Source organism: Guillardia theta (assembly GCF_000315625.1).
Source record: "Guillardia theta CCMP2712 unplaced genomic scaffold GUITHscaffold_62, whole genome shotgun sequence".
Classification (NCBI taxonomy): Eukaryota; class Cryptophyceae; order Pyrenomonadales; family Geminigeraceae; genus Guillardia; species Guillardia theta.
Genome location: NW_005434612.1, coordinates 190,019 through 203,996, shown reverse-complemented (window position 1 = coordinate 203,996; position 13,978 = coordinate 190,019). Strand labels below are relative to the sequence as shown.

At 54.7% G+C, this 13,978-nt stretch overlaps 6 protein-coding genes across 6 annotated transcripts in view; 4 read left to right on the top strand and 2 right to left on the bottom strand.

The window, feature by feature from the left end:
- The window catches only part of GUITHDRAFT_142247 (hypothetical protein), a gene marked incomplete at both ends in the record, with an annotated part of 8,958 nt that extends 4,110 nt beyond the window's left edge, over positions 1-4,848 (top strand). The window contains 7 exons of the mRNA XM_005828010.1: positions 98-415; positions 719-1,271; positions 1,498-1,683; positions 1,965-2,578; positions 2,700-3,685; positions 3,919-4,460; positions 4,717-4,848. Coding sequence (XP_005828067.1) covers positions 98-415; positions 719-1,271; positions 1,498-1,683; positions 1,965-2,578; positions 2,700-3,685; positions 3,919-4,460; positions 4,717-4,848 — 3,331 coding nt within the window. The remainder of the gene's footprint in view (positions 1-97; positions 416-718; positions 1,272-1,497; positions 1,684-1,964; positions 2,579-2,699; positions 3,686-3,918; positions 4,461-4,716) is intronic.
- A 919-nt stretch (positions 4,849-5,767) lies between these two features.
- Positions 5,768-6,406, bottom strand: GUITHDRAFT_142246 (hypothetical protein; the record flags this gene model as incomplete). Its single annotated transcript, XM_005828009.1, has 1 exon — positions 5,768-6,406. One exon carries the CDS (start codon positions 6,404-6,406, stop codon positions 5,768-5,770), a length of 639 nt encoding a protein of 212 aa, XP_005828066.1.
- Positions 6,407-8,029: 1,623 nt separating this feature from the next.
- GUITHDRAFT_164468 (hypothetical protein) lies at positions 8,030-10,077 on the top strand (the record flags this gene model as incomplete). The annotated part of the gene is made up of 13 exons (XM_005828008.1): positions 8,030-8,244; positions 8,333-8,618; positions 8,689-8,897; positions 8,960-9,011; positions 9,061-9,135; positions 9,202-9,239; positions 9,308-9,355; positions 9,420-9,480; positions 9,534-9,599; positions 9,643-9,735; positions 9,788-9,840; positions 9,891-9,939; positions 9,994-10,077. 13 exons carry the CDS (start codon positions 8,030-8,032, stop codon positions 10,075-10,077), a joined length of 1,329 nt encoding a protein of 442 aa, XP_005828065.1.
- A 2-nt stretch (positions 10,078-10,079) lies between these two features.
- Positions 10,080-10,829, bottom strand: GUITHDRAFT_153915 (hypothetical protein). Its single transcript, XM_005828007.1, has 3 exons — positions 10,489-10,829; positions 10,295-10,439; positions 10,080-10,243 (listed from the first exon to the last, which is right to left on the bottom strand). Exons 1-3 carry the CDS (start codon positions 10,557-10,559, stop codon positions 10,133-10,135), a joined length of 327 nt encoding a protein of 108 aa, XP_005828064.1. The 5' UTR covers positions 10,560-10,829; the 3' UTR covers positions 10,080-10,132.
- Positions 10,830-11,175: 346 nt separating this feature from the next.
- GUITHDRAFT_112816 (hypothetical protein) lies at positions 11,176-12,258 on the top strand (the record flags this gene model as incomplete). The annotated part of the gene is made up of 7 exons (XM_005828006.1): positions 11,176-11,220; positions 11,269-11,311; positions 11,360-11,415; positions 11,464-11,867; positions 11,915-12,043; positions 12,092-12,165; positions 12,218-12,258. The coding sequence occupies 7 exons, from the start codon at positions 11,176-11,178 to the stop codon at positions 12,256-12,258; spliced, it is 792 nt and encodes a 263-aa protein (XP_005828063.1).
- A 313-nt stretch (positions 12,259-12,571) lies between these two features.
- The window catches only part of GUITHDRAFT_112815 (hypothetical protein), a gene marked incomplete at both ends in the record, with an annotated part of 2,305 nt that continues 898 nt past the window's right edge, over positions 12,572-13,978 (top strand). The window contains 5 exons of the mRNA XM_005828005.1: positions 12,572-12,700; positions 12,952-12,995; positions 13,051-13,132; positions 13,359-13,435; positions 13,486-13,526. Coding sequence (XP_005828062.1) covers positions 12,572-12,700; positions 12,952-12,995; positions 13,051-13,132; positions 13,359-13,435; positions 13,486-13,526 — 373 coding nt within the window. The remainder of the gene's footprint in view (positions 12,701-12,951; positions 12,996-13,050; positions 13,133-13,358; positions 13,436-13,485; positions 13,527-13,978) is intronic.

Below are 13,978 nucleotides of genomic sequence, written 5' to 3'. Positions count from 1 at the left end.
CCTCCCTCCCTCCCTCCCTCCCTCCCTCCCTCCCTCCCTCCCCTCCCTCCCTCCCTCCCTCCCTCCTTCCCATGTCACCTTGTCAAACCTCTTGCAGGATCATCAAGACCTGGGAGCCATGGTCGGGCAAGAACGTGGGGAACTTGAGAGGACATCTCTCCTCCGTCATTTCCCTCCTCTTCCTCCGTAACCGAGAGATCCTCCTCTCCCTCGACGCCCACTCGGTCATCAAGTGGTGGAGCACGAGCGGCAACCAGCTCCTCGGCTCCATCCCCTGCCTCCTCGATCCTATGCTCTCCAACAGAGTCAGGGTGACCCGCATGGTGGCGGCGAGGGGGAGGGCAGGGAGGAACGACTATGTGATACTTGGAGGAAAGAGCTTGTTTGTGTGGAAGCTTAAGTTCCTGGAGCAGAGGTAAGGAGAAGAGGGGAGGAGGGAGGAGGGAGGAGGGACATGAAGGAGAGGAGAAAAGGGGGCAAGTGAATGAGTATTGAGATCTTTCGTATGTCAATAATGCAGATGAAGATGAATCCAAGAAGTGAGAAGAAAGATGAGTTTGACGAGGAGAGGAGAGATAGAAAGGGAAGGCGGAGAGGAGCAGGAGGAGCTAGACGAGCATGAGAGAGGGAGCAGGAGGAGCTAGACGAGCATGAGAGAATGTGAGGAGAGGAGGAAGGAACAAGTGCTGACCACTGACATAGCCCTTTTGTTGCACAGCGCAAAGAAAGAAATCACTCTTGCAGGGCAGGAGCACAAGAATCCTATCCTCGCCACTCTTTTCTCGCAGACTTTCTCTCAGATTCTCAGCATCGACAGCAGCGGGCTGGTCTGCTCGTGGGACGTCAGCAGCGGCAAGCAGATCACGTGGTTCCGTGCGAGGACGAGCACGGGGGCAGAGGAGGAGACGAACTCCAAGAGCACGGGAGAGGAGAGGAGGAGGAGGCAGCCGGAGGGGGGGGCTGAAGAGAGGAGGGGAAGGGAGGCAGGAAGGGAGCAGGGCGGGAAGGCAACCAGGAGGGCGTCGTCCGACAAGGCACCCTCCACGCTCTCGAGCAGGAACCTCATGCAGCACAACAAGCAAGAGGAAGGAGGGGACGGGTCGAGCGTGAAGGTCAAGGAAACGACCCCTTCCTCCTCCTCCTCCTCCTCCGCGTACAAACGCGTCACTGCGGCCTCCTTGGACCTTGCGCAGTGTAGGCTGATCCTCGGGTGGAACGGAGGAGGGATTTTCGTATACAACTTCTCCTCTGGCACCCTCTTACAGAAGCTGGTAAGGCAGGCGCGCAGGAAGGAGGAGCGGGATGGAAAGAGGTGGGGGGAAGCTGACGAAAGACAGGATGGTTGTTATGGTAGGTTGTTGGAGGAGGAGAAAGAGGTAGAGAAGGAGGAGATAGAGGAGGAGATGGGATGAGCAAGAGGAGAGGAACAAGTTCAAGAGGAGGAGGGGCGGCTGCTGCTGCTGCTGCTGCTGCTGCTGCTGCTGACTTACCTGGTAGGTGAGCGATGCATGGACGGACATCAACTCTCTCGCCATAGCAAAGCAGAGCACCAAGTCGAGCAAGAGCACCACGGAGCAGGAGGAGGCGGAAGGGGTGGTGGCTGCTGCGGAGGAGTCAGGGGTGGTCTGGTTGTTCCCCAACCGCGCGCCAAAGAGCGAGTTCTTTGTGAGGTACCTCAAGAAGGTGAGGGAGAGGAGACATGTTGTCAGCGGGGGACACGGGAGAACCGTTTTCCTTCCTTCCTTCCTTCCTCCTCCTCCTCCTCCTCCTCCTCCTCCTCCTTCAATCCACAATCCTCTTGTCTTCTCTCCCCCTCCCCGATCTGCGTCTTCAAACGTTTTGGTCTTCCTCTCCTTCTCTTCCCCCTTCCCCTGCTTATCTTTCTCGTCCTCACTCTCCTCAACTGCCATCTCCACCTCCACCTCCACCTGCTTCGTCTCCGCCGCTGACCTGCTCGCCTTCAGCTCACCCGGACTTCGGGCAGCTTGCCGGACATCTACCGCATGTCCGCAAACAACCACATTCTCTGCTGCGGCGCCTCCGACGGGTCGATCGAAGTTTGGAACCTGGCGTCTGGGAGGATGATTACGTCGGCTCCTCCGAAGCCCTTCTTCCTCACTGTGACAGGTCAGACCTCCATCGAGACTATGCTCTTCTTCCGAGTTCCCATCTCCCTCCGCGCCTCCTACCCCAAGGGCTTCCTGTACGCTACAGCGGGCGTCGACGGGACAGTTCGGATCTGCAGCTCGGCGGACGCCAAGGAGCTGGCAGAGATCGTGGTGTTCTTTGACGAAAGGAGGGAAAACTTGATCAGCGCCATGGCCGGGGACTCGTCGGACTCCCTGCTGGCAGTGGGAGACGCACTGGGTAACATCTACGTGTTCAACGTGAAGACGCTGCTGAGGAATGCAGTCAAGAGCAAGGTCGAATCGTTCAGGGCGAGGAAGTTCAGCTTCAAGAGGACAGCCAGTATCGTTTCCTCCTCCTCCTCCTCCAGGCTCTTCAACACCTCCCTGATGTTCAAACGCGCCTCCAAGAAGCTCGACCTCGAGGCCACGGACGAGAAGCTGATCAGCAGGTGGCAGGGGGACAGCTCCGCGGTCACCAGCATCACCTGCATCGAGCACAGCAAGGACACGAACAGAGCTGGGGCGGAAGGGCTGCCTCCTCCTCGTCGGCTTCGCATCCTCCTCTCTCAGCCTCTACTCCCCGATGGGGGAGCTGCTGGGGCGGCTGCTGGCGTCGGAGTCTCCTCCCTGGCAGCCCGCAAAGTTGAACAACGAGCTGATGAAATCCGCCGCCGTGCTGGACATCCCGGAGTGGGGCACACAGTTTGACCTGCCGTCTCCTGTGCTGGAGAGGAGGACTATGGTACTCGAGGTGACCTCCCTGAACATCCCAGTCATCGACGATCCCTACGCCCTCCCATCCTCCCAACAGGAGCCCGCCTCCTACCACCTCGGCTTCTTCCTGGACAGGAAGCAGACGCCCGAGGAAGAGTCCAGCAGGTGCTCAGGAGAAAGGCTGGGGTGGGATGACAACTTCAAGATCCCTATCCTCCTGGAGAATCGTCTCCTGTCCATCGTCGTCTACAAGACGGAAGGGGGGGATGCTGGTGGGCAGGGGGGGACCTCCGAGCCCATAGGGGTCGTCATGATACCCATCTGCATGCTCACCCTGGGAAGGGAGCAGAGGGGGGTGATAGCGCTGGACTCCCCGTCCAACTGGAAGGAGCTGAAAAACATCAAGAAGGAGTGGTCGGAGCTGGAGGTGAAGGGAGGGGTAGAGCAGGAACAGGTTGTCCCCTCCTGCCAGCTGAGGGTCAGCCTGATCAAGGCCAGCGAGGAGCACCTGGCCGAGCTGAACGCTGAGCAGAGGAGGATGAAACACTTTGCGGCGATCCGTCTGACCTCGTGGTGGAGCAACCTGAAGCTTGGGATGCAGCAGCACATCAGCCAGCGGCACCTGCAGAGCACAGTGGACGAAGAGCTCTTCCTCAAGAACCCTGACGGGTCTCTATGCGAGTTCGGCTCGAAGCTCGTGCTCAATCGCGTCCTGAACCACAGGGGAGAGTGGTGGCCCCCTCCCAGCAAGGAGGCGAGAGTGAACTACTGGCTGGATGTGCATAAGGAGGACCTAGGGAGCATCTTGAACAAGGAGAGCATCTGGAACAGGCCGCTTCCAGGTTGTGTTCTCCCTCACTGCCAGCATCTCATTGAATCTTGATCAACATCGTCAACAGCAATATCATCATCATCATCATCATCATATAATCATCATCATCATCATCATCATCATATAATCATCATCATCATCATCATCACCACCACCACCACCACCACCACCACCACCACCATCATCAGAGAATGTTGCAATCCCCTTCCCCTTCCTCCTTCCCTGACTCAAGCATTCCAACAGGCTGGGCCTCGCGCATCAGCTACGAGAGGATCCAAGCGCAGGAGGAGAAGACTCATCAGCCGAGGAGGCCATCAACAGCCCGTCCAAGCCGTTCAAGAGAGGACAGCATCGTGTCATCCGAAATCAGCGCAGGAGGAGGAGGAGGAGGAGGAGGAGGAGGGAGTCAGACCGCAAGGAATCTGATCCCCCGCGTCGCCTTTCCCAATCAGAGCCCGAGGATCAAGACCATCTCACAGCGGAGTTTGAATCTTGTCAGCACCAGCAGCAGCACCAGCAGCAAACCTCCCCTCGCCGACTCCGCCGCCTCTTCCGCAGACTCTGAGTTCACGCCCAGGAAGCAGGTCCTCCCGGGCAGCCTCCTCGCGCTACAGGCAGACAAGGCAAGGCAGCTGAACTCAAGAACGATGAAGAAAGCAGAGGAAGCGAGCGAACAGGAGCAGCAACTCAAGTCCTCCTCCTCCTCCTTGATGAAGTTCGAGACTTCAGCCCTCATAGAACCTCCCAACAAGAACGAGAAGTATCGACGATTCTCCGGTCTGCCGGTGAGTCACTGACGAAGATCGCGATCACGCTCCTGCCCTTGTTTCAGCTTCCTCCCTCGCCCTTCCCTGCCCCGTGCTGCGTCGCCCTCCCGCCTCTCCCTCTCTTTGTACATCTCTTCCATCGCCATCTCCTATCCTTCCTTCTTCTCCTTCCTGTCTCCCATCCCCTTGGTCGTGCTTCCCATCTTTCTCCCTCGCCCTCCCTCACTCACTCACTCACTCACTCACTCCTCCCTCCCTCACCCCCCTGGCTCAGGTTCAGCCCCTACCTCCCAACTACGACAAGACTTTCGATCGTCCCAGAGGCTCAGCACAGGACGGCGGTTCTGCCAAGGCTGCCGCAACCTCCTCGCAGCTGATGCGACTGCCCTCGGAGGGGGCCAGGTAATGAGCGAGGGCCCGGCTCTTCCCTGCCATGCTGATGACGTGATAGACCCTCTCCCCGGACCCAACAACTGATGAACGCACTTAATGGTGTGTTGATCTTCCTCTCCTCTCCTCCTCTCCTCCTCCTCTCCTCCCCTCTCTTTCTGGCTTCACTGCCTCGTCCCTTGCCTCTATCCTGCTTCTTCTTCGTAGCTCCTCTCTCTCCATCATTGTTATCCCCTCTGCCATGATCTTTCCTCCTACTCCTTCCCATCCGCCTCCTTCCTCCACCACTACCACAGCCTCCTCCACCTGCTCCTCCTCTTCCTCTGTCTACTCTTCTACTTGTCTCACTCCTCCTCCTCCTCCACCTCCTCCTCCTCGAAACCCTCACAAGCACACTTGTCATGTCGTCCTCTGACCAGCATCCCATAGGTCTTGAGACGGACAGGTTGAGCCGCAAGGTGATGGTGGACAACACGAGGAGAAGGAGAACGAACTTTGCAAACGTCTCGATCAAGTAGCTTGCAAGTTCAATGGGCCCATGTAAAGTAGATAAAATTGATTTCTGTTCCCTCCGATCCACTACAACCCCCATCTTACAAAACGTTTGGAACTCACGGCAACGAGGACTTTCATGTGCGTACTTGTACATATTTACATGGTTTTCGAGGATGACTTGCAATCGCCGCAGCTATCCCAGATCGATCAGATTTCTGACAATTCCCACAGTCACGAGGGATCCAAACTTCCAATACCCCCTAGCAGGCAAGTGACAACTGACAAGTCCACGACTATATCTTCCATGACAACCCCACACCTTGGTGCCCTAGAGCTCAATGAAAGACTCCATATGGCAGATTGTTGAGTGTCAAGTCAGAATTCTCTGGTATCTCAACCCAGGAGCGCGTCATTCTTGAAGACAAGTGTTGCGTCCGCTTCTACTTCTTCGCTCCTTCCTTCGCCCTTATGTTTCTCTTCTCTTGCAGCTTTTTCTTCCTCATCAGCCAGGCATCTCTGTAGTAACCAAGTCCTTTGGGTCCCTTCTTGTACGCAAACCCTGACCGAGGACCGTTCCAGAAAGGTGATGAGAAGAAGGTAAGATCGCTGTACATGTCTTCTGACTTGGACTTCTTGCCTGTCTTGACCTTGAGACTCTCTTTCAAACCATTCTTTGCGTCATTCTTCCCCGAAGTTTCCTTCCTCCCTACCGGACGACAGCTACCTGCTGCAGGTGCAGGGTCCACCATTCTCGACCTATCCTTCCTTGGAGCACCTTCAACAGAGCTCTCTTGGGCAGCTCCATCGCCGCTCCTCTCCTCTCCTCCCTCCCCCGGGATCACTCGTGCCTCTCTTGGCTTTCTTGCCCCCTCCAGCCACTTTTTGCGTGCTTGACTGGTCTGGATCAGTTGGTTAGACCAGACATAACAACATGGCAAAAGACCTTGTTGATGGTCTTCAGGAAGCGGAGCCCCTTCATCGATCGAGCTTGTCTCAAACTGTTCCCACCCGTAAGTCTCTTCCTCCACCGTCCACTGACCACTCACGAGATCCTTCCCCCCCTGTCCGAGAGGCTCCATTTCTTCCTTTGCCTGGGAGGGAAGGTGAGAGGAAGCTTCGTGTGTTGGATGTTACTTGAGAAGTTTCTTGGCGGGTTTTCCGATCTGGTTTTCTTGCTCATCGTCATCAGGATCTATTGGAGGAGCCATCTTGTCAATCTCGTGCAAACGCTTCCTCGAAGCCTTGTGCTCATGTTTCTCTCGTTGTTTCAGCATAGTCGTCGTCTTCGTCTTGCGGGTTCGAGGGCGAACTGAACAGCTCGGCACAAACTTCGCGCCTCCCCTCAGCCCAAGGCACCTCTGCCCCGATCCGCTCCCTTGCAAGCCAACGCTGCTCAAGTGCGTGATGAGATTCAGCAGAAAGGGGACTGAGTGTGGGGGAGAGAGAGAGAAGAACGGGAGGAGTGGACGGGAGGAGAGGAGGAGGGGAGGAGATCAGATCCAAGTGGCACTTACCTTGCCTTGAAGTTCATCAGGATGAAGATGAGGAGGACGAGTCCTCGTCTCCTCCCTACCTCCCTCATAGCGCGGCCATCGTAGATGCGGCTAGTGCCGAGAACTCATGAGTGAGACGAATCTTTTTCATAAAAAGTTTAACCCAAAGTTGGGGGCTGAAAGTTTCACGGGGTAAAGTTTCAAAGTTTCTCTAGAAAGACTTGGGGAATTCGACATAAACGCGCAGAAATATATGGATGTAGGACAATTAGATAGATAGTACAAATTATATGGATAGTAACGCCTACTAAATTATTGTTAACATTATAAAAATATCTATTTCGGTACTAATTTAAGTTACATTCCATTTTACAAACAATTATTGCTGAAGTACCGTAGTACGCCCCCGTACAAACTGCTATACTTGGTACTATTTTCCCGCCAATCAATCTGGCCTTTCCAATTAATAATTATTAATTGGTACCAAATAGTACCCACCCCCTTTACATGACATTGCCCTGTTTGGACCCGTGAAGGCATAGAAGAGTATCCTTTAAAATACTTCAGGTTTTAGGTCTGTGAAACGAAACAATCTGCGCGTTTCTGTCGAATACCCCAGAAAGACTTTCGGGGTTGGGATCGGGCATCGGCGGACGTCACATGCCTGACATGTGAACGGTGGAGGAAGAGGACGAGGGGGACGAGGAGGACGAGGACGAGGACGAGGACGAGGACGAGGAAGACAAGGAGGACGAGGAAGACAAGGAGGACGAGGAGGACGAGGAAGACGAGGAAAAATAACAGAGTCTGAGAGAAACACAAGAGAGGCGCGAATGAAAATAGCTCGAGAAGGAGCAGAACATCGTTCAGTATGAAAAGAAATGGTTGGTGTAGAATGTGTGCGTGCAAAAAAACAGGATATGACATCTAGACGTGGAAAGATGATTGGGTTGACAATTAACAGGGAAAAGTGGGCAATGGACAGGACAGAGGGCGCCAAAGTTTTAAAAGGACCAAATGAGTTTTGGATAGAGAGAGGTTTGTTTTAAGGCCCACTTCACACTCGGCATGAGAGGAAGAGAACTTCTTGAATCAAGGGCTTAACAGACTCTTCGATGCCGGCAGCCATCATTTCCTAGACACCTACAGCATCACTCACTCCTTTCATGCAGGGAGCAGGTCATGCCTCGCGCCTCCTAGAGCTGAACGATGTCCGAAACCGCCACGAGATCGCCCGAGCAGGGTCTTGGACGACCAGACCACCGCAGGGAGAGGAAAGCAAGCATCAATGCGCGGGAGGATGGCAACGCGACGTTCGCTGCAATCGCGGAGGGGGAGCCGTTTCAGGAAGCAGCTCATGGACACCATGAGCAGGAAGACCTTCAACGACGAAGAGCTGCCATGAGGACCCAGCAATGGATGAAGTGAGGAGGGGAGGAGGAGGAGGAGGAGGAGGAGGAGGAGGAGGAGAAAGGAAGGAAGATTTCGGGTCATTGTGACGATGTTTTGTAGATACTCGTTGATGTTAGCAGGCATCGGAGACGGTTCAGGGAGTGGGGATTGTGCCATTATGAACGCGCTGGTGAATGTGATGGGGGCTGAGCTGAGAAATGCTCACGTGTCAAGACAGGTGGAAAACCTGAAACAAACAGAGACGATAGCGAAGAGAAATGCCTTGGACGACATCGAGACAAGTCTCTGCAGGTGCACGTGCGAGCGCCTCCTTGTGTGCGGGCGGTTGACCATGGTGGCGGGAAGTCGAGGGATGCGACTGGGGTCTTCGGACAGCGAGGAAGCGGTAAGGGGGGTTGCTGATACCCCCGAGCTCTCCTGTTGGGTGGCTGGTTGCTGGCTGACGGGCGTCGCAGGTTCTGTCGGGAGTATCGGAGATGCTCTTCGACGAGGACAAGCACACTCGTAGGAGGGCGATCAGAATCATCGGAGACCTCGCACCCAAGGGAGATTCAAGAGTGATCAAGATGCTGACGTCATCCATCGACGTGTGTGGGACCTGCGCGGTGAAACCTCTGACAGATACCGGGCAGGTGGGGCTTAACGATGAGGACGAGATTGCGAGGTGACTCGCCCCCATGCGAGCAGACCCCGTGCTGGATTGTGAACTGACTCGAAGCACTGAAGAGCTTCCGCCGCATCGATCCTCGCGTTCGTCGCTGAGAAGGGGGACAAGGACGTCAGTTCTTTCCTTGCTCGCTGCCATGGGTTGACGGCGTCGACGGCAGGTGATAGACGCGCTCCTGTCGGCCATGAAGGACAACTCGTTGGAAGTGAAGCTGGAGTGCGTGCGATCCCTCCAGGTTTGACAGAGGGAGCATTATCGCGATGTCTGCCTCGTCACCGTGTCTGCGAACAGTCCCTGGCAGTTGAAGGAGACAGCCGAGTCATCGACTGCATGCTACAGGTTGGGCGGGGGGGGGGGAATTGCTACTCGCACGTGCAGCCGGCTAACTGTTCACTCTGGTCGTGCAGATTGTCAGGAACCAGAAATGCAAACAGGGGAGCGTTCGACATGCGCATGTAGAGTCGTTGTTGAGGTCGTGCACTCCCGCCGCGATCGTATCCCCTGACTGCTCTGGACCAGCGATGAGACAGCCCGTGAACTGGACTATATCGCCGTTCCTGCCCTCGAAGTGCTTTCCCAGGTGAAGTTTTAGGATGGGGCAAGACGACGTGTGTTTGACCCGAGGGGATGAAGATGGGGACTGCAAGACACGCTACGTTAGAGTCCTTAGTTCTCTTTCGAGCGGTCAAGACCCTGGAGGTAGAGTTGCTTGTTGTTGTTCAACCTCCCACCATGCTCGCAGTCTGTTGCGTTCCCGTCCGCTTCTAGAGTTCTGGTCCAGGACAAGAAGCGATGGGACGATGTAAATAGCGCCCTCCTCGAATGCCTGAAGAACGTACAATCGTGCTTCGATCCGACTGTGTTCTCACTAACCTGTCCGAGCTCAGAACGAAGGGGATGAGTTGGTGTGGCATACTTGCTTCACGGCTCTTGTCAGACTGTGAGATCAACGTTGCTCCCCTCACCATCCTCTCACTCGTTGCTCTGCAGGCTGGGGCTGCTGGATACCGAGGAAGGAGTAGACGAGAGTGCATTGGAGGTGAGAGAGTGGAAGGAGACTGTTGATTGCTCTGCTCTGAGACAAGGTCTTCAGGGCCTTTCATACGCGCAACAAGTGTTAATGCCGTATCTGCAAGCGTGGCTTGAGACGCGAGGAAGTGAACATGCTCTTCAGTGATATTCTTTCATTCGGCTTTATGTACAAGGGAAGACAGTTGAAGGCGCAGTCATCTCTAGAGGATCCGGTTTCTCCTGAGCTCCTGGATGAAGTTCTGCATGAAGTTCTGGAAACTTTGGAAGCCGTGACTTGATTGAATCTGCTGATACGCCTCTGTGTGCTTGAGCTACGAACTACGTCACCCTCGAATGGAACAAGTATTATGTTAGCCGCTCACCTTTGTGGTGTGTTCCATCATCCTGTACGCTGCAGTGCGATAGAGCGCCGACTTCTTGAGCTCCTCTGCGCTCTTGGTAGCCGCACCCTTCACCATCTGTGTGCCATCCCATGCGATCTTCTGGAATAGCGGACTATTTGCTAGCCTGAGGAACATCGTCATTGGTGGAACAAACGGAAGGGCAAACAGAATACGTTCGGACGATCGATCGATGAATGACGGGAGCAAACACGTTGATCAGTCTTGTGAAATTGTGCAAGGCCATTGTTTGAATGCCTGCAAAGCAAACGGGTCAACTTTTGCTGCTGTCGTCCAACGCCTGTTCTGAACCCCCTTGACTACATTCAACTTTGTTCACTCTTTTCAATGCCATCTCGAACCCTTGCTCTGCTCTATCATCGTCCAGATCATCATCTGCATCCTACCGCTCATCCTCTCTCCTCTCTCCTCTCTCCTCTCTCCTCTCTCCTCCCTCTACTCCTCTCCTCTTCCCTCCCCAACTCTCCCAAGATTTTCAGCGGCATGGCGAGCACACATTAGAATAATATAGCTATACTACAAATAGTACAATTTGTTTTACAAAATGTACCCTATGTACTTTTAAAATGTTATAAAAAAAACCAAAAGTCTAAAAAAAGCACAATGAACTAAATTTTAAAACGAATAACAACATTTATTAGTATCCAGACTGTACTGCCCGACAATGGCGGGAAAGAGAGAGAGGCGGGGGAGGGGGGGGTGAAGGAGGGGAGGGAGAGCAGCCGCGATGCTAAGAATGTGATAAACATCTTCCATCGACTGTCAAGGCAGGGAGATCGCGTCCAAACTCCCTTCAGCATCTCTAAGATGACTTCGAACATGGTGAGAACTCCAAGTAACCCATGCTGAATTCTCTACGCGACCGGTTGTCCCGTGGGCTGCAGCAGGTTTGTAATGATGGCGGCATATTTTGCATCATTGATCCCGTGCTGCAGTCTCCTGCTCCAGTTGCAGCATACGAGGACGAGGATGAACACGGTAACCTCCCCATGAATGCTCAACATGAACCTTCATACATGCCAGCAGAACCTGAGCGCCGTCAGGCGAATCCGAAGAGAGTGATACACCACATCGAGTCGAGCGTATGCTTCACTTCTATCTCACCATGTCGACTTGACAGGCATGTACAGATAGAGCGCGTGACTCAGTTTGGAGAATTCCTAGTGACGAACCTACGAAACAAACTCGAGGCAGCCGATCTAGACGAGAATGCTGGGAGGGGAGAGGGCGGGGAAGCGGAAGCGGAGCAGCCGAAGTCTGTGAAGGTGTATGGAGCAGGAACTCTTCCTGCTGGGTTGGAGGACTTGAGGAGGTCAGACCTGTTTGCCAAGGAATCAGTTGGGGAGAGCCGTCGTCGAGATGGCGAGGCGGGAAGAAAGAATTCGGCAGCAGGAGCAGAAGAAGGGTGGGAAGATGTTTCTGATCAAACATCTCAAGGCAGTGCTGCAAGAAGCGCAGGACAGGACGAGCTGGAGGTGGCGTGGAAGCCGACATTCCATGACATGTCGCTCCTTGGTGTGCGGAAGGAAATCCGGTGCTGCTGCTGAGAGCGAGCTCGGGGGCTGACAGGCAAGCGCGCAGGAGCATGTGGGAGACGAGCTACGCGTCAGGAAAGGCGATCATCCACGAGACGATGCAGGAGATGGTGCAGGGTCAGCAGGCGGGTGCTGGGGTGAAGGGGCTGCAACGAGAGGTGTATATCAAGGAGAGGTGGGAGAGAGGCTGGCAGCAAGTGACCGTCGCTGATAGTGATGGCAGGAACGGAGCTGCAGAAGCCTTCTTCTCAGCTCTCGGCCAGCAGCCGATCTCTGTGGTGCAGCTCAGGAGGGCAGGTAGGAGAGGAGACGAGCGGGCATAAGGGAAGATATGTGACTGGGTTGGAAGGTTTCTTTGGGGTTCCAGACGACAAGACGGATTTGAGGTAGGGAGGAGAAGCAGGAGGAGCAGGACTGTCTTGTTGGCGATGATGATGGTGCTGGTGATGATGATGATGATGATGATGATGATGATGATGATGATGATGATGCTGGTGATGATGATGATGATGATGATGATGATGATGATGATGATGATGATGATGATGATGATGATGATGATGCAGACGAAGAAGAAGGTGGTGATGATGATGTTGATGGTGATGAAGATTATGACGACAATATTGATGATGGGGATGATGATCATCACGACATCTTCAAAGAAGACAGCTGCAATCATTCTTTTGCACGCTTGCTACTGCTGATGGTACCAACGTCAAGGTCTCGCTACTGGAAGATAACTCTGGGATACCTCCCTCCAGACAAGGGGAAGTGGATGGAGGTAGATCTCTTCAACTTCGCGTCCCCCCTCGAGAAAGTCTATCTGACGATGGTGATATCAAAGATCTTGCATCAGAGCCGGACAAGCTTCCACAATTTCTACTCCGAGGTCCCTCCCTCCTCCTCCTCCTCCTCCCAACTCCTCCTCCTCCCTCCTCCATCCTCCATCCTCCCTCCTCCCTCTTTCCTCCTACCTCCCTCCTCCCTGTTTTCTCCTCCCTCCTCCCTGTTTTCTCCTCACTCCTCCCTCCTCCCTCCTCCCTCCTCCCTCTCTCCTGTTGTGATCTGACCCCTCTCCTGCAGTTCAGCCAGGACCTTGTGGCCGTGGGGAAAGACTCTTCAGAATGGTCGGACACGATCGCTGGCAGAGACGCGGACGGGCTGACGGTTGCATGGTGACAGGCAAGACTGCGAGTCTCCCACTGCGACAGGTCGCCAGGACGATGCTGTCAAGAAGTCGCAACTCGCTAGCAAGAACCTCATGGTACTGGAGGAGTGGGAGAGCTGGGAGGAGGAGCAGGAGGATAAGGAGGAAGGGAACCGGAGGGAAAGGGGGGGGCTGGCACTGCGAGGAGAACCAAATGGAGGTGGAGGTGGAGGTGGTTTGGTGGTTGGGGCGAGGGGAGGGAGGAAGTCGAGGAGGAGGAGGAGGAGGAGGAGGAGGTGGAGGAGGAGGAAGGCTCCACTTGACCTCTTACCGCATGGCGCAGGACGAGATCAACAAGGACACCAAGAGGACCTGGCCTGACCTTCACTTCTTCCGCGAGAACTTCGGGACTCTGAGCGAGTAGGAGGCTACCTCCTCCTCCTTGCGCCCCTGACGGCAGAAATTCTCAGGACGGAGCTGAAGGCTCAAAAGGAAGGGGACATGGTTCAGGGTAACGCGCTGCCTCCCCTCGTTCCCCCATCTCCTGACACCCTTGTCGCTACTTCACCCCTCCTTTCCCAGTCCCTCCGTCCCCCTTCCCTCCTCCCCTGCCGTCTCCTCCTCTTGGGCATTTTACCGCCTGCTCCTCGTCCTCCTCGCTTCCCCTCCCGCCCTTACTTCTCCATCAGGAGGGCATCAAAAAGCCATCTCTAGGATCCTGTACACGTTTGGACGGCTGAATCCGGGGATTCGATATGTACAGGTGTGAAGGAGAGGAGAGGAGAGGGAGACGGGGAGAGGGGAGGAGAGGACAGGACAGGACAGGACAGGACAGGAGACAGGAGACAGTCAACACGGTGATAGGAAACTGGCTATAATACGCAATATAGAGGCAATCGTTATCTCAGCAGCTGCAAACAACGGAACATTTGTGCTCAGTCTGCTATTGACTGACTGATCGAT